The sequence below is a fragment of the Phycomyces blakesleeanus genome (genome assembly GCF_001638985.1).
Source record: "Phycomyces blakesleeanus NRRL 1555(-) unplaced genomic scaffold PHYBLscaffold_3, whole genome shotgun sequence".
NCBI classification, from domain to species: Eukaryota; Fungi; Mucoromycota; class Mucoromycetes; order Mucorales; family Phycomycetaceae; genus Phycomyces; species Phycomyces blakesleeanus.
The window spans coordinates 993556-1007407 of NW_017265136.1; the positions used below are offsets into that span (position 1 = coordinate 993556).

General features: G+C 34.0%; 5 protein-coding genes across 5 annotated transcripts; 3 read left to right on the forward strand and 2 right to left on the reverse strand.

Moving 5' to 3' along the window:
- Positions 1–617: 617 nt before the first annotated feature.
- On the forward strand, positions 618–3626 carry PHYBLDRAFT_140528 (C2H2-type zinc finger transcription factor; the record flags this gene model as incomplete). The annotated part of the gene is made up of 3 exons (XM_018430420.1): positions 618–2176; positions 2279–2337; positions 2401–3626. 3 exons carry the CDS (start codon positions 618–620, stop codon positions 3624–3626), a joined length of 2844 nt encoding a protein of 947 aa, XP_018296491.1.
- A 446-nt stretch (positions 3627–4072) lies between these two features.
- On the reverse strand, positions 4073–4693 carry PHYBLDRAFT_140529 (hypothetical protein; the record flags this gene model as incomplete). The annotated part of the gene is made up of 3 exons (XM_018430421.1): positions 4073–4246; positions 4295–4398; positions 4540–4693. The coding sequence occupies 3 exons, from the start codon at positions 4691–4693 to the stop codon at positions 4073–4075; spliced, it is 432 nt and encodes a 143-aa protein (XP_018296492.1).
- A 135-nt stretch (positions 4694–4828) lies between these two features.
- PHYBLDRAFT_140530 (hypothetical protein) lies at positions 4829–6486 on the reverse strand (the record flags this gene model as incomplete). Its single annotated transcript, XM_018430422.1, has 5 exons — positions 4829–4981; positions 5041–5118; positions 5260–5601; positions 5739–6185; positions 6436–6486. The coding sequence occupies 5 exons, from the start codon at positions 6484–6486 to the stop codon at positions 4829–4831; spliced, it is 1071 nt and encodes a 356-aa protein (XP_018296493.1).
- Positions 6487–7445: 959 nt separating this feature from the next.
- Positions 7446–8790, forward strand: PHYBLDRAFT_140531 (hypothetical protein; the record flags this gene model as incomplete). Its single annotated transcript, XM_018430423.1, has 6 exons — positions 7446–7480; positions 7602–7900; positions 7951–7982; positions 8112–8257; positions 8348–8581; positions 8769–8790. 6 exons carry the CDS (start codon positions 7446–7448, stop codon positions 8788–8790), a joined length of 768 nt encoding a protein of 255 aa, XP_018296494.1.
- Positions 8791–12763: 3973 nt separating this feature from the next.
- Positions 12764–13294, forward strand: PHYBLDRAFT_102236 (hypothetical protein; the record flags this gene model as incomplete). The annotated part of the gene is made up of 1 exon (XM_018427692.1): positions 12764–13294. A coding segment is annotated over one exon (531 nt), but the record flags the coding sequence as incomplete, so codon positions are not given.
- Between the last annotated feature and the right edge of the window lie 558 nt (positions 13295–13852).

Below are 13852 nucleotides of genomic sequence, written 5' to 3' on the forward strand. Positions count from 1 at the left end.
TCCAAGAGACCTGGTGCCAGAAATTCCAATAAACCCAAAGAGCATAAAGATTTGAATTTCGAGAAAAGCTAAAGCAGAAGAACTAATAATTAGTAATTAAACTTAGTTATATATATTTAACAGAATTTTACCTTTGACTCTATTAAGGCATTTGCAATAAAAGGCAGCCAAATCTCTGCAAGTGAGGAGTAAATAGTTAGTCTTCTGTTGCTTTGTAAGAGGAACATGTAGTTATTACCTCTTTATTGATTTACCGAGATGATGAAAAACTAATTTATAAACTAGAATTGTATGATTAATAAACACAATGACATAAAAAACTTTGATAGCATAAATACCTTTGAGCTTACGGTCTTTAAGCAAAATTCTACTTCTATAAATACTATAAGCATACTGGAATATCTTACAAATGGAAGCTCATGCAAATAATAAATATTTTGTGGAAAAGTAAAATGAAAAAGAAGACAAAAACACGCAATATTTTCTTAAAAGAAAAGAAGTAAAAAAAATTCTAATTGGTCCGCTGACATTAAATATCGATCTTTCCACATTTTATAAATTCAATTATTTTTGCAAAGTCATTTTCACCCCTTTGTTTTTACAATCAATTTACTATTATGCAAAAGAATACAAGACAAGAAACATATAAAATCGTTAAGACTCGCCCCCTTAAAAGGCAAGGCAAACTTAACTTTAGCATCAATTCAGGTGTTTTTACCTGCTCTGAATGCGAAAAAGAGTTTGAAAAGCCTTGGCTACTGAAAAGACATTCGAAGGTTCACCATATAAGTAATCAAATGGCAACCAATACTGTACTCGATGAACCCGAGCAGGCTGAATTGATAGTCGAGAACACTATTTCGGATGCTAATGCATTTGATTACTTGAGTGATGAAGATGACTCCTCCAGTATCGGGGATGAAGAAGACAACATTGTAGACAAGGAAAACGATATTGTCAATAATTTCTTTGATATTGAAATGAACAGTAATCCAGTTTTCAACGCGTTCTCTGACATGTTTTCTTCAGCTGCTGCTGCTGATGAGGTATCAATGACCGATGATGACTCTGAGATCCCGGAAGAAGTCTTTGAGACAATTGGTGCTGTAAATGACCCTACAAGCTGTTATCCTTTTCACAATCTTCCAACCATGATCCTTTTCGCTTTTATCGATGGGGATAATGACATGATCTCCCAGCAAATGTTGAAGAAGATACTGCTTGCAATGAACTTGATCATTAAGATCCAGCAAGAAACTCCCATAGGAAGAATATTTAAGTTACCTCGTTTGGATGCTCTTTTAAATTATCAGGCAAGAAAGAAGTCCAAGATGCCTGTCTTTCCTTCACAAAGAATATCAGTATTTGGATCAAACGGGAACACATTTGCCCACATTCACCTTCCGTCCGACCACTTGAGATTTCTTATGGCAAACCCAAAGAAATCCAAGTTGATCTCGTCCATGCCCGATCGTATCCCAAACCAATCGATCTGTTTGGAACAAGGTGAAAAGTGGAGAACCCACCATCTCTTTCAGCAGCCTATGCACACTATAAATGGTATAGATGTCTGGTTTGGAAACATTGTTTACTTGAAGACAAACGATTGCAGCATCCGCTTTTTGGTTGAATCGTTCCACACGGCAAATAAAAACATTTTTGCGAGAGGGTATCTGGTCAGAGCAATTTCGATTGTATGCTATGGCGTTGAGGTTGCTGTTACCGATCTTAGAGTAGAGCAGATCTCTCACGTTGACACCACTCCTGTTGAAAGAGATCACTACTACAGTATCTCAAGTAGCCTTACCAGATTGAGTCCTGCTCATGACTTTCTTCTTTTTGGAGTTCATCCAATGAAGAAGCCTATGCCTCTTTCTGTTTTGCCCGGTAATGTAGATCGCGACGCAGTGTTTTACAAAGTTAGGATTGTTTCAATCATCCTTTTTACAGACAACACTTCCAGCAATCGTTCAAAGCAGTACAATCCGTTTGAAAGCTGGTTAATGAGATGCGCTGCCTTGCCTTTTAAGGATCGAAATTTGATAGCAAACATCCAGTTTCTTTCTACAATCCCTAAGAAAGATGGTGCAAATGGTATGTCTCTTCTGCCAGCAATCGTTGATGACTTTAAGAAACTTGAGAAAGGTGTAAAAATGTTCTCCGCTGAAGACAATGAGTATGTTGTGGTTGTTGCTCCCATCCTTTGAATTGAGGCTGACACGCCATGTCATTTGGAACTTTGCGGATTGCTTGGGCCAGCCACCACATTTCCTTGCAGAAGATGCTACATCGAACTTAGACGTGCAAAAGACTTTGTGAAGGACTTGTCTTACTTCTGTAAGTGCCATGAGAGACGAACTTGAGAGCACTATGTTCTTGCAAACTTGTCACCTGGCAGAGACACTGAGATCCCAAATGCTCCGAAAATTGGAATGAACATGCCTGCAAACGAGATAAGCTTTAGAGGTTGTTCGATTGACCGCTTATTAGAATTGCAGTCGTTTGATCCAGAAAAGGATACACCAGTGGAAATCCTCCACACAATACTTCTTGGTGTTGCAAAGTATATGGTAATTGACTTGGTTAAAGTCGTGCTTAAGAATGACACAGCCACAATAGCAAGACTTTCAGAATTCTTGACAGATTATACGCGATCAACTGGTCTATCAAAAAAGTTCACCCAAAACTTGAGACATAGTGGTTCATTCCTCGGTAGAGATTTCAAGGTTCTGCTTCAAATACTTCCTGTAATTCTGATTACAGAATTCTCTGGAAATCATGAGCTAGACCTTGTAATACCATGCTTTATTGAACTTGGCCAATTGTGTTCTCTGGTATTTGTTTGTCAGGTGGCATCAGACTTTGATAACTATATTATCAGAGTAGATAATGCAGTGAAGTGCTTGATCAGAGCATTATTTGACTACAATAAAGGAACCAAGAACGAGCTCCACAAGGCATATTGCACCAAGCCGAAAGTTCATTACTTGACACATCTCAAGGAAGATATAATTCGTTTTGGCCCAGCCCTCAATTATGAAACAGAAAAGGGCGAACAGTTCAATAAGCACATTTGTGAACATCTGTTTCATACGAATTGCCAAAACACTTCCAGGGATGTTTGCCTAAAGTTTGCAAAGCAGGTAGCATTGCAACATGTAATTGACGGCGGGTCGTGGATTAATAGCTCTGGCAACCGAGAGATGTCTGGAACTGGAATAGAGAGGTTCATTAAGGACAACAATGAATCTTTGTTCTATTACACCTTCCTTGGTGGCTCGAGAGAGCTAAAGGACAACAACGACACTGGAGATATTGAAGATGACGCCATCCAAAACAATAGTTTTGGCGCATTTGTTTTTAAAGATGATCCAATCTCTCGCCCTCGTATAGGACTTGTCTCAGGCTCTGTTGTTAAGTTTCTTAGCATTGTTCCTCGTACGGATAATGACAGAAACAATAACTATGCCAAGGCTGTAATGACAGGTGAGCATTCTGATGTTGCTAACATGAATCTCGTTTGTAAGTTAGATTTGCACATTTTCCGCAACCCATTTTACATTGTAAATTTGAGCAAGTTTGGTTCCTACTGGTTCATTTTCAATAATATTCTTTTTGATGAATAAAATGATGCTACTTCTTTATTATTATAATTATTATTTGAACCTTCTGTTTTCTTCTTCTCAACATCAATTTTTTTGCGTAATTTCTGTGAAGTCATTTTTTGGTTACTCAAACCGACCCCCAACTTTTCTTAATAAATCCTTTGTCTCACTTGAACACTTTCTGACTTCCCTAACTGTTTTTTTTCTTACTTTAAAAGCCCACAAGTAGTACTGAACTTAATTTTATCCTTTATTCGGATGAAAAAAATTGAGTACGAAAACAAATTACAATATTTTGGCCTGTAAGCCAATCATATTGCTTAGGTGCCAATTTTCACCCAAAATGATAACAAAAATCTCTGGTGGTGTTTACTTTTGTTGTTTCTTTTGGAATCTTAATGTTTTTTTTTACATTTTTTTTCTCTTTATCAAAACATATTATTATAAAACATAATTGTAATTTTTTATTATCTTTGTGTATTAAGATTTCTAAAGCGGGAAGAGTTTGCATTTCTAAGAGTGTCTATACAATTCATTGCTTCCTCAAGTAAACCACTAATCACTTGTAATTTGGCTTCATCAATTTCTGGCACATCCATCAACTGCTCTAAGTCTTCTCTTTGATGATGAAGTGTTGTATTCTAGGCCATGTTTCTTTGCAACCAAACAGAATTGTTTCTACCACTTACAACAACTGTATTTGTTTCATTTTCAACTTCCTCATTAACAACTGCCACTTTATGCTCAGATGCAAGCGATCTTTGCAGTTGGAGGTAGTTGTTTTCCTTTTGAACTGTATACGCAAAGTCTAGACCAATAAATCTCTTTAGGAGATGTGCATGTTTTCAGGGAATTTGACGTGAAGCAAAATTGGGACAAGTGCAATTTTGTATCAAACGATTTGATACATTAATCTGATATCATTATGCTTCACCTGTAAATGACTTTACTGTCCACTTGCCGTTAGAGTCCTCCATGCTATTGCCAATCTCATTAAGATGATTAATGATCATGAAAGGGAGCATGTCATCTTGTATGGTATTGGCAGAAAAAGAGTGTCGAGCAAGTTCATTTTCAATCGGACCCATTTGTCCATTTTGTATATGGATTTGTTCCACTTCTTCATTGTAAAAGAACTCCACATAGTTTGTCAAAATAAAGACAAGACGGTCCAATCATCTTATGTGAGTATGGTCAAAGTATATTGTTTTTAATTGGTTGTGTCATGATTCGATGTAATTGTTTGTCAAATATCTTTGGTGGTCATTTGCAACATATGGCCTTTCCCATCTTCTCAACAATTCTTCTGTTCCAATCAATTTATGTTCGAAATAAGCCAGGAATTGTTGCTGACTTTGTATATAATGCCTAAACTCCTGGATTTTTTCAAAAATTCATCCTCATCTGATTCAATAAGTATATTTCTGAGATTGACCTTGAGCTCATACTTGTATTTGCCAGGTTGTTCTGATGTGTATGAAGCATCAAGCTTTACTTTGCTGTCTAAATTATGCTGTCAGATATGCAAAATATGAAACTTGCAGAAATGGATGACGGTCTGTGGCAATGCTGCTGTAATTGCATTAACTTCAGCAATACTACAATCGATGGTAATATATAAGGGAGTGAAACAGCTTTTCTTGCAAAGATGTACAAGCCATTGATTAATGGGGCCAACACTATGATCGTTTGTAATTATGTATGCAACAGAAGACCCTTTTGCAGTATCAGAATGATGAGTAACAAGTGAGTATAATATTTCAATGTTGCGTGCAGAGATGTTGTGTGTTGCATCAAGACAAAACGACTCGGAAATTCTCATAAGCATCATTTGAGATGATGATTGAAATCCAAATGCAAAATGCTGTGCATTGTTGTTGCATGCAGAAAGATCGCCAGAAAAGATACAGTAGTTCTGTGATGGTAACTTCTCACGCATCCAAATATCCAGAGACTTATTTTCATCAGGGTGAAACTTATACAGAAAATTCTTCATCTATATTTTTTATTTAATACTTTTTAAATAACTTCTCTCTTATAGTATTATTCACACATCTTTCTCATTCTGTTATAGATGTCTTCATAATTGGGCTTTCTAATGCCTATGCCCCACTCTTCAATTTGTTTCAAAACTGAAATTCTAGTATTTCTACAAGTGCTGCCCCCTTTTAACTGATCTTCAATAATTTTGATGGCCTCAGAAGGTAAAGGCAATGTTCTAATTTCAGAAGCGTCACCAGAAACATAGTTGGTATGATCGTTGATCATACAAATTAAAATTACTTCAGGGTTGTTGATGTATTGCTTGATAAAAATAGTGACTTCGCAATAACAAAGCTTAGTGTCTTTCTGAGCAAAACAAACATTTCTGTCTGATATATAAAATCCTTCTCGGTGACATTTTTTTGTCTCTCCATACATCAATTCTCTTGCACGAAGTTTTCTACATTTATTCCACTTTGTTGAACAAAGTGATTGAATGCGGTCAAGGCATAGCTCCCATTCACTTGCTTTTACTTTTACTACAACATTCAAAGGAAGCATTTTTATTCCTTCTGTAGGTGAGTTGAGTAAAGCATTCTACACATTTGAAAGGTTGAATATAGTGTTGGACATCAGTGAGCTCGTATTATGATAGTATATGTAATTAAAATAAAGAGGAGAGAAGAAAAAAAACATAGCAAAAAAAATGCTTTAACAAAAGCCACCTTGCAAAATCTCTATATGGAAAAGCCACATCCTTATAATTTAAAGCCCCTTGCAACATAAAAAAGTAGACCCCCCAAGTAATTTAAACTCAGCGCACAAGGAAATAAGTAGGTACGCTTACAGTGTCATAAAGCAATCTGTAGATCGTCAGTTCAATTCCCACAAAAGACATATCTGTTGTAGTGATTGAAGTTGAAGAAGTTTTTAAGAGGAAGAATTGAAGATTTGAGATTAGGAACAAAGATTCGTGAGAACTTGTGTAGGTTTTGTTTATTGAGAAAGGATTTTGTATCAAAGTTTGACTAGGTTCCTACACTGAACTACTACTGCTATTTATATTATTTTGGATCAGGAAAATTATATGACTGGGGTCAGGTAATCGATCCTATCTGAGCCTTAATCAGAGCAACATGATCTTGTGATAATTAATGTATAATTAATTATATAAATGTGTATAGTCCCAATGAAGTATTAATATTGAAAGTAAATGTGTTTATGAGTTATAATTATACTTATAATAATCCACTGATGTATCTCATATTATGGTGATATTATCATATGAAATATAATCACTATCATGCATGCTAAACCTGTGTGTTAAATAATAAAGTAATCGGTAAACACCTTTGACTGGAATAACTGAGACCTTATATTATTTCCTTCAGACTTATTCTCAATTACAGCAGTAGTCAATACTCATTTACAACAATATCAATATTTAGTGAAATATAACATATTTAAATCATTATTATTAATTATTTTAATGTTTGTTTTCTCTATCAATTTGTGACGTTTAGTGAGGTTCATATACTTAAAACAATACCGTGAATATAAGCTATATAGATTCAATTTGAGCATCACATAACGTCACAAATTGATAGAGAAAATATAATTATAAAGGTTCTAGTATCTATTTTAAGTGTTATAATCTTATAAATAATAGTTTGTGTGGCTTAGTCACGTGCCACATCACAGCAAAGTTTTTTTGGCAGCTTTTATTTTGTTTAAATATTATGTTCATTTGTTTTTTTTTGCTTTCTTTTCTTTTATTTCTACTTTATTTATTTTCAAATGAATAATAAATCTTTTTTATCAGTTAGTTCATTATCTATTCCTTCTTTGAGCTATGTTATGGCATCAACATATACATCTAAAGTTGCAAAACAGTAAGTAAAAAAGTTATTTTTAATTATTATATATTAATATTTAATAAATATAAAGATATTTGATTGCACAGGGTGCTTTATATCTATGAAATCATATTATTTTTACTTGTTCTGGTGGCAGTTCTATGGACTATATATTTGAAAAGGGCAGAGACTACAGTTACAGATGCAGTGGAGTAAATAGCATGGGAGCAACATGTTGTAAAAGAGAAGGAAAATCTGAAAGATTGGATTCTTTCTTTGCACAAAGACATCTTTTCTATGATGTTGTTATGCAAGGAATATATTACTGGTTAAACCGGATTCCTAGAATGACAATGGGAGTTATGCTCGGTGTTTCTTCAGAAACTATAAGATATTTCATTGCTAATATTCACCAATTGATTCAAATGGATTTAACAAACAATGATATAAGAATTGGTAAGTTTGTAAGAGTTAATTATATATAGATATATTAAATATTTATATAGAACGTATTGATGCCAATAGTCAATCCATTATTGTTGAAATTGATGAAAGCAAATTTGGAAAGAGGAAATATTATTGAGGACATCGAGTAGAAAGTGTTTAGGTTCTGGGGGGTATTAAGAAAACAGCAGAAGGAAAAACATTTTTGGTGACAGTTCCTTAGAGAGATGCTGCAACTTTCCTTCAAGTGATAAAGAAGCATGTAAAGCCCAATAGCATTATTCACACAGATTGCTGGGCTGCATATGGGGGGTTGACATCAGTAGTTGATATGAACTATACTCATAGAACAGTCAATCACAATGTTAAGTATGTTATATCTGATGGTATTCATATCAATATTATAGAAGTTAAAATACTATATAAGACAAAATTATTTTATTAACTTTTATTACATAGGTCTGTGGAATGGAATAATAATGAACTGCAAGGCCAGATTGCGAACAAAACAAATGGTGCCATAGATGTTGATGGAATTCTTAAGGAGAAAAAATATGAGAACAGATTGTGGCAAGGAATACTAAAGACGTTAACTGAGGTTTCTTTTAGAAGCATTGTTGACAACCCAATATTTACAAATTATGACTATTTAGAAGATGATAAAGATGAAGAATATAGTGATTCTACAATGATGTAATAAAAAAATATAAGAAATTTGAATTTAAATTAATTTGTTTTAATAATATTAAAACGATAATATAAAAACAAAATATAAATACATTTTTATTCAAATATATCAAAAGAATAACATCATTCAACATCTAATAATAGGTATAAGATAAGCTTTACATCTTAAAGCAAATCAAAATAAAAAATACAGAGTGCAAAATGTATACCGCTAGAATCGAACCGGCCTCTTTGCATAAGCAAACAGTAACTGTAACAAGTAGGTCACAAGTATATATAGTCATAACATTTATTATTTTTTATATATTGCCTTTAATTCAAAAGCATATTTGTTACCATTCATACATAAACTTTGAAACTGCATTATCTTCACAACAAAAAACAGTACCAAAATGTGACAACTATTAATTAATATCTACGAAATTCAGGCTATCCAAATCCGGTTTTGCCGTTATTATAGAACAAATATTTGCAGAGTAATTTAAAAAAACAAGATATTAAAACACAGATATATAGAACACAAAAAATGATTAATTTTTAGCTTAAAAACATTGATCTGATTTTGAAAACTCATAGAGATATTATCTATATCAGTAGCTTAAATCTGGCTTTAAAAAACCCATAAACCTTCATTCAACCTATAAATATCTAAGATTATGCAATATTATATAAGTTAACAACAGCCAATTGACACTATATGTAAATCAATTATAGATAATCTCATATATATATAAGTTAATTATGATTGATTAACTTGTATATATAATATAATTATAGTCAATCTTATATATAAGATGATGACAGCCGATCTGACATATATATAAACTATTGACAGCATATCTCATATATGTATAAGCTGATGACAGTCAATCTGATATATATATAAGTTGTTAACTGTCAATTGGGTATATATATAAGTTGTTGACCACCAATCAGATATATATATATGTTGTTGATCACCAATCAGATATATATATAAGTAGTTGACTGCAAATCTAGTATATATATAAGATGTTGACCACCAATTGGGTATATATATAAGTTGTTGACCACCAATCTGGTATATATATATATAAGTTATTAACAGCCAATCTTATACATATATAAGCTATTGACAGTCTATCTCATACATATATAAGTAGATCACAGCCAATCTGATATATATATAAGCTGTTGTCTGCCAATTAGGTATATATATAAGCTGATGACAGAGGATGTACACTATATATAAATATATAATATCCAATCTAATATATAGATAAGTGGATCACAGCTAATCTGATATATATATAAGCTGATAATAGTCAATCTGGTATATATATATAAGCTGTTAACCGCCAATTGGGTATATATATAAGCTGATGACAGAGGATGTACACTATATATAAACATATGATATCCAATCAGATATATATAAGTGGATCACACCCAATCTGATATATATAAGCTTATGATAGTCAATCTGGTATATATATAAGCTGTTGACCGCTAATTGGGTATATATATAAGCTGATAACAGAGGATGTATACTATATATAAACATATGATATCCAATCTGATATATATAAAAGTGGATCACAGCTAATCTGATATATATATAAATAGATCACATCCAATCTGATATATATAACCTGATGATAGTCGATCTGGTATATATATATATGCTGTTGACCACCAATTGGGTATATATATAAACTGTTAACTGCCAATTGGGTATATATATAAACTGATGACAGGTGATCTGCACTATATATAAACATATGATATCCAATCTGATATATATATAAGTGGATAACAGTCAATCTTATACATATATAAGCTGAACACTGCTGATCTAGTATATATATAAATAAATGATATCTGATCTGATATATATATAAATCAATAACAGTCAATTTATATTATATATATATATTTATCACATCCAATTTACTACTTATATAAGTTAATAAAATATAATATATAATCAATATTAGCCAATAACATTTGATTTATTACTAATATTAGCATATAACATCTTATCTATCTCTGATATTAGTCAATACCATTAGATCTATCACATTATATATATTCACACTTGTCAATATCCAAGTCATATCCAATCATCTCGTCAAATATAAGTTACATACTCTAATCATATTTAATCTTTAATTTTATATATATTCACAACTCTTTTATAATCTTTATATATATATATATAGTATATAAATACATTAAAATTATAATAAATATTAATAAGTTGACTTGTTCATATATTTTTTTATTGATTTATATAATAATATTTTGATTTTTATAAGAAAATTAGTAAAAAAATATGAAAATTAATTTTTATTAATTCTGTACTTGCTCTTTACATATTTTGATACTTTTATATTATACTACTAAATTTTCTTTATATAGCAAAAAAAATTAAAAAATTATTACTTAGTAAGAATTTGAACTTTCATTAGAAGAGATATATTTAATTATTGTCGGAACGGCTTTTTGATAGATTAAAGTTAAATGTTTTTCCATGCCAAGCTTTTACATAGTTGTTATTTATATAACCTATCTTCCCACACTAAAAATGCCAAGACTTCTCACGCTAGGTGCATTCAGACTAACCAAAAAAGGAAATTTTTGCGAAAAAAGCAATTTTTTGTCATTTTTTCCCACAAATTCAATGGTATTGTTTACGTACACTAGAAAAACATACGGGAATTACCATGTACAAAGTTAAATTATAACAATAGAAAATCTGGGGTATTTTTTCATCTCAGCTTTTTTTGTGTGTTCAAGATGAAAACACTGTTTTCCGGTTTTCTATTGGCTTGGATACAACAGGCGAAAATATTATTTATTATTATTATTATAAAGACATAACATTTCATTATAAAGACATAGTAAATTTAGTAAACGTTGTACTTGTTTCCTTTTTCTCTTAACACTTCAAAGTAAAAATAAATAAACATTATGTCCACAATTCCTGAACTCTACAACGAAAAGTGCCATTGTGCTGGATGTAGTCAGAACGATCTCGGCTATAGTTTTGTTGCCAGAAGAACTGCTCAACGTCATAACAAAAGGGCAAGACTAAATGCCATAAGATGTGAAAGGGGTACAATATTTGAATTTATTTAATTGTATTGTAATCCATGAAATAACGTGTTGTAATAGACATGTCTACCCAAAGAAATATGATGGAGGTCGATGATGAACGTAAGGTTTATTTAATTCAGATACCGTTAGATATTAACCAAGTGTTATATTCTAAATGTAGCTATCTTAACCCATCAACCCGGAGCCCTGGAAGAATCGTACACTCAGACAAACTCACCTGTTTGGGAAGGAGCTTCAATGTCTGACACTGAAGACGTTTCCGTTACTAATGACGCGATCAGCAATGGCGACAATGATGACAGTGGAAGCAACAGCAATGAAATCAGTGAAGACGAAAGCGAAGACGATGTTATTGAGCTCGACGACAATGAATTGAATAGTGAAGGTCAGTTAGTGTTAAAAATTTTTTTAAAAAAAAAGCGTTAATTTTTTTTTATAATAGACCCTTTTGCCACCCCCGATATGCCCCAGAACCCAGTGCACAGGTTCATTGCTACTTTTGTGGTGATGTTCGCTTCCCGCTATGTGGTTGACAAGGGCGCCGTTGTCTTGATCGAGTTCATCAACAAGCTTTTGACAATTTACGAGCAGGATTTCCAACTGCCCTTGAGCCTTCCTGGTCTTCAGCGCATGACAGGTTTCTCAGCCATGACCAAAGGCATAAAGAAATTTGTTGTGTGTCAGGATTGTCACAATGTGTACGAAGAAAGTGCATCTGTCCCGTCTCATTGCGATTTCGTAAAGCTTGGTGCACGCTCGTCTTGCAACTGCCAATTGACGAAAACATCAGCATCGGGTGCTTTGGTGGCCAAGCGTTCATACTTGTACCAGTCCGTCGTTAATACTTTACGAATGTTTTTTCTTCGTCCAGGATTCGAGGATAAAATTAGACATTGGAATCACGAGCTGAAGATGGTGGATACGATGTGTGACATATACGACGGTGCCATGTGGAAGGAGCTCAAAGACAAAGATGGCGTGCAATTCACAAAGGATTCGCGTTCATTAATGTTGACTCTCAACATCGACTGGTTTCAACCTTTCGATAACGTCACGCACTCGACTGGTGCCATATACCTGGTAGTAAACAATCTGCCTCGCAATGAAAGATACAAGCCAGAGAACACACTTCTCGTAGGATTGATGCCTGGCCCGAAGGAACCCAAATCCGAAGAGATAAACCATTATCTCCGGCCTATGGTAGATGATCTGATAAGATTGTATGAGGGACTGGCAATCCCAACTTTCGAGTGTCCTAGTGGTGTCCGCGTCCGTGCCGCATTGATGATGGTTGCCTGTGACATCCCGGCAGCAAGAAAGACAAGTGGTTTCACCTCGCACAACAGTACATGCGCATGTTACAAGTGCAACAGACATTTCCCTCGCTTGGAAAACGGTGTCAATGTTGACTTTCGTGGGTTTGACTTCTCTCGGTGGGTGCTTCGTGACGGTGTAGAGAACAGGTTGCATGCTGAGGAGTGGGAAAGTGCTAGTACCCCCTCAGAAAGGCATCGGCTGGAGGTCGAAAATGGTGTTCGATGGTCGCAGTTGCATCGCCTTGGATACCTTGATCTAGTACGTGGAACGATCATCGATCCCATGCATAATTTATTCCTGGGAACGCCTAAAAGATTGATGGATCGTTGGATCAAAGACGAAGACATTCAAGATGGCGATTTTGCGGCAATGCAGAAGACTGCAGAAACGATGATTGTGCCTGGTGGATACACCTCTTTGAACTCGAAAATAGGAAAGCAGTTTTCGTATATGAAGGCAGACGAGTGGAAGTCATGGGTGCTCGTATACTCGCCAGTTCTGTTGAAAGATGTTCTTGCAAAAGACAGATTCGAAAACTGGATTAACTTTGTTGATGCATGCCGCCTGTTGATCAAGCCAACGATCACGTTCGATGAAGTCAACACTGCCCATCAGTTTCTTCAAACTTTTTGCACCAGATGTGACGAGCTGTACAACGCCGAAATCCTCACCTGTAATATGCACCTACACCTCCATCTTCGAGATACAATTCGTGATTTTGGACCAGTGTACGGTTATTGGCTATTCGGGTTCGAGCGGTTTAACGGGTTGTTAAAAAATTTGAAGACAAACAGGAAGATCGGGTTTGAAGAAACATTTATGAAGAAATTTATTGAAGATGTGCACAAAGACGATCTTGTC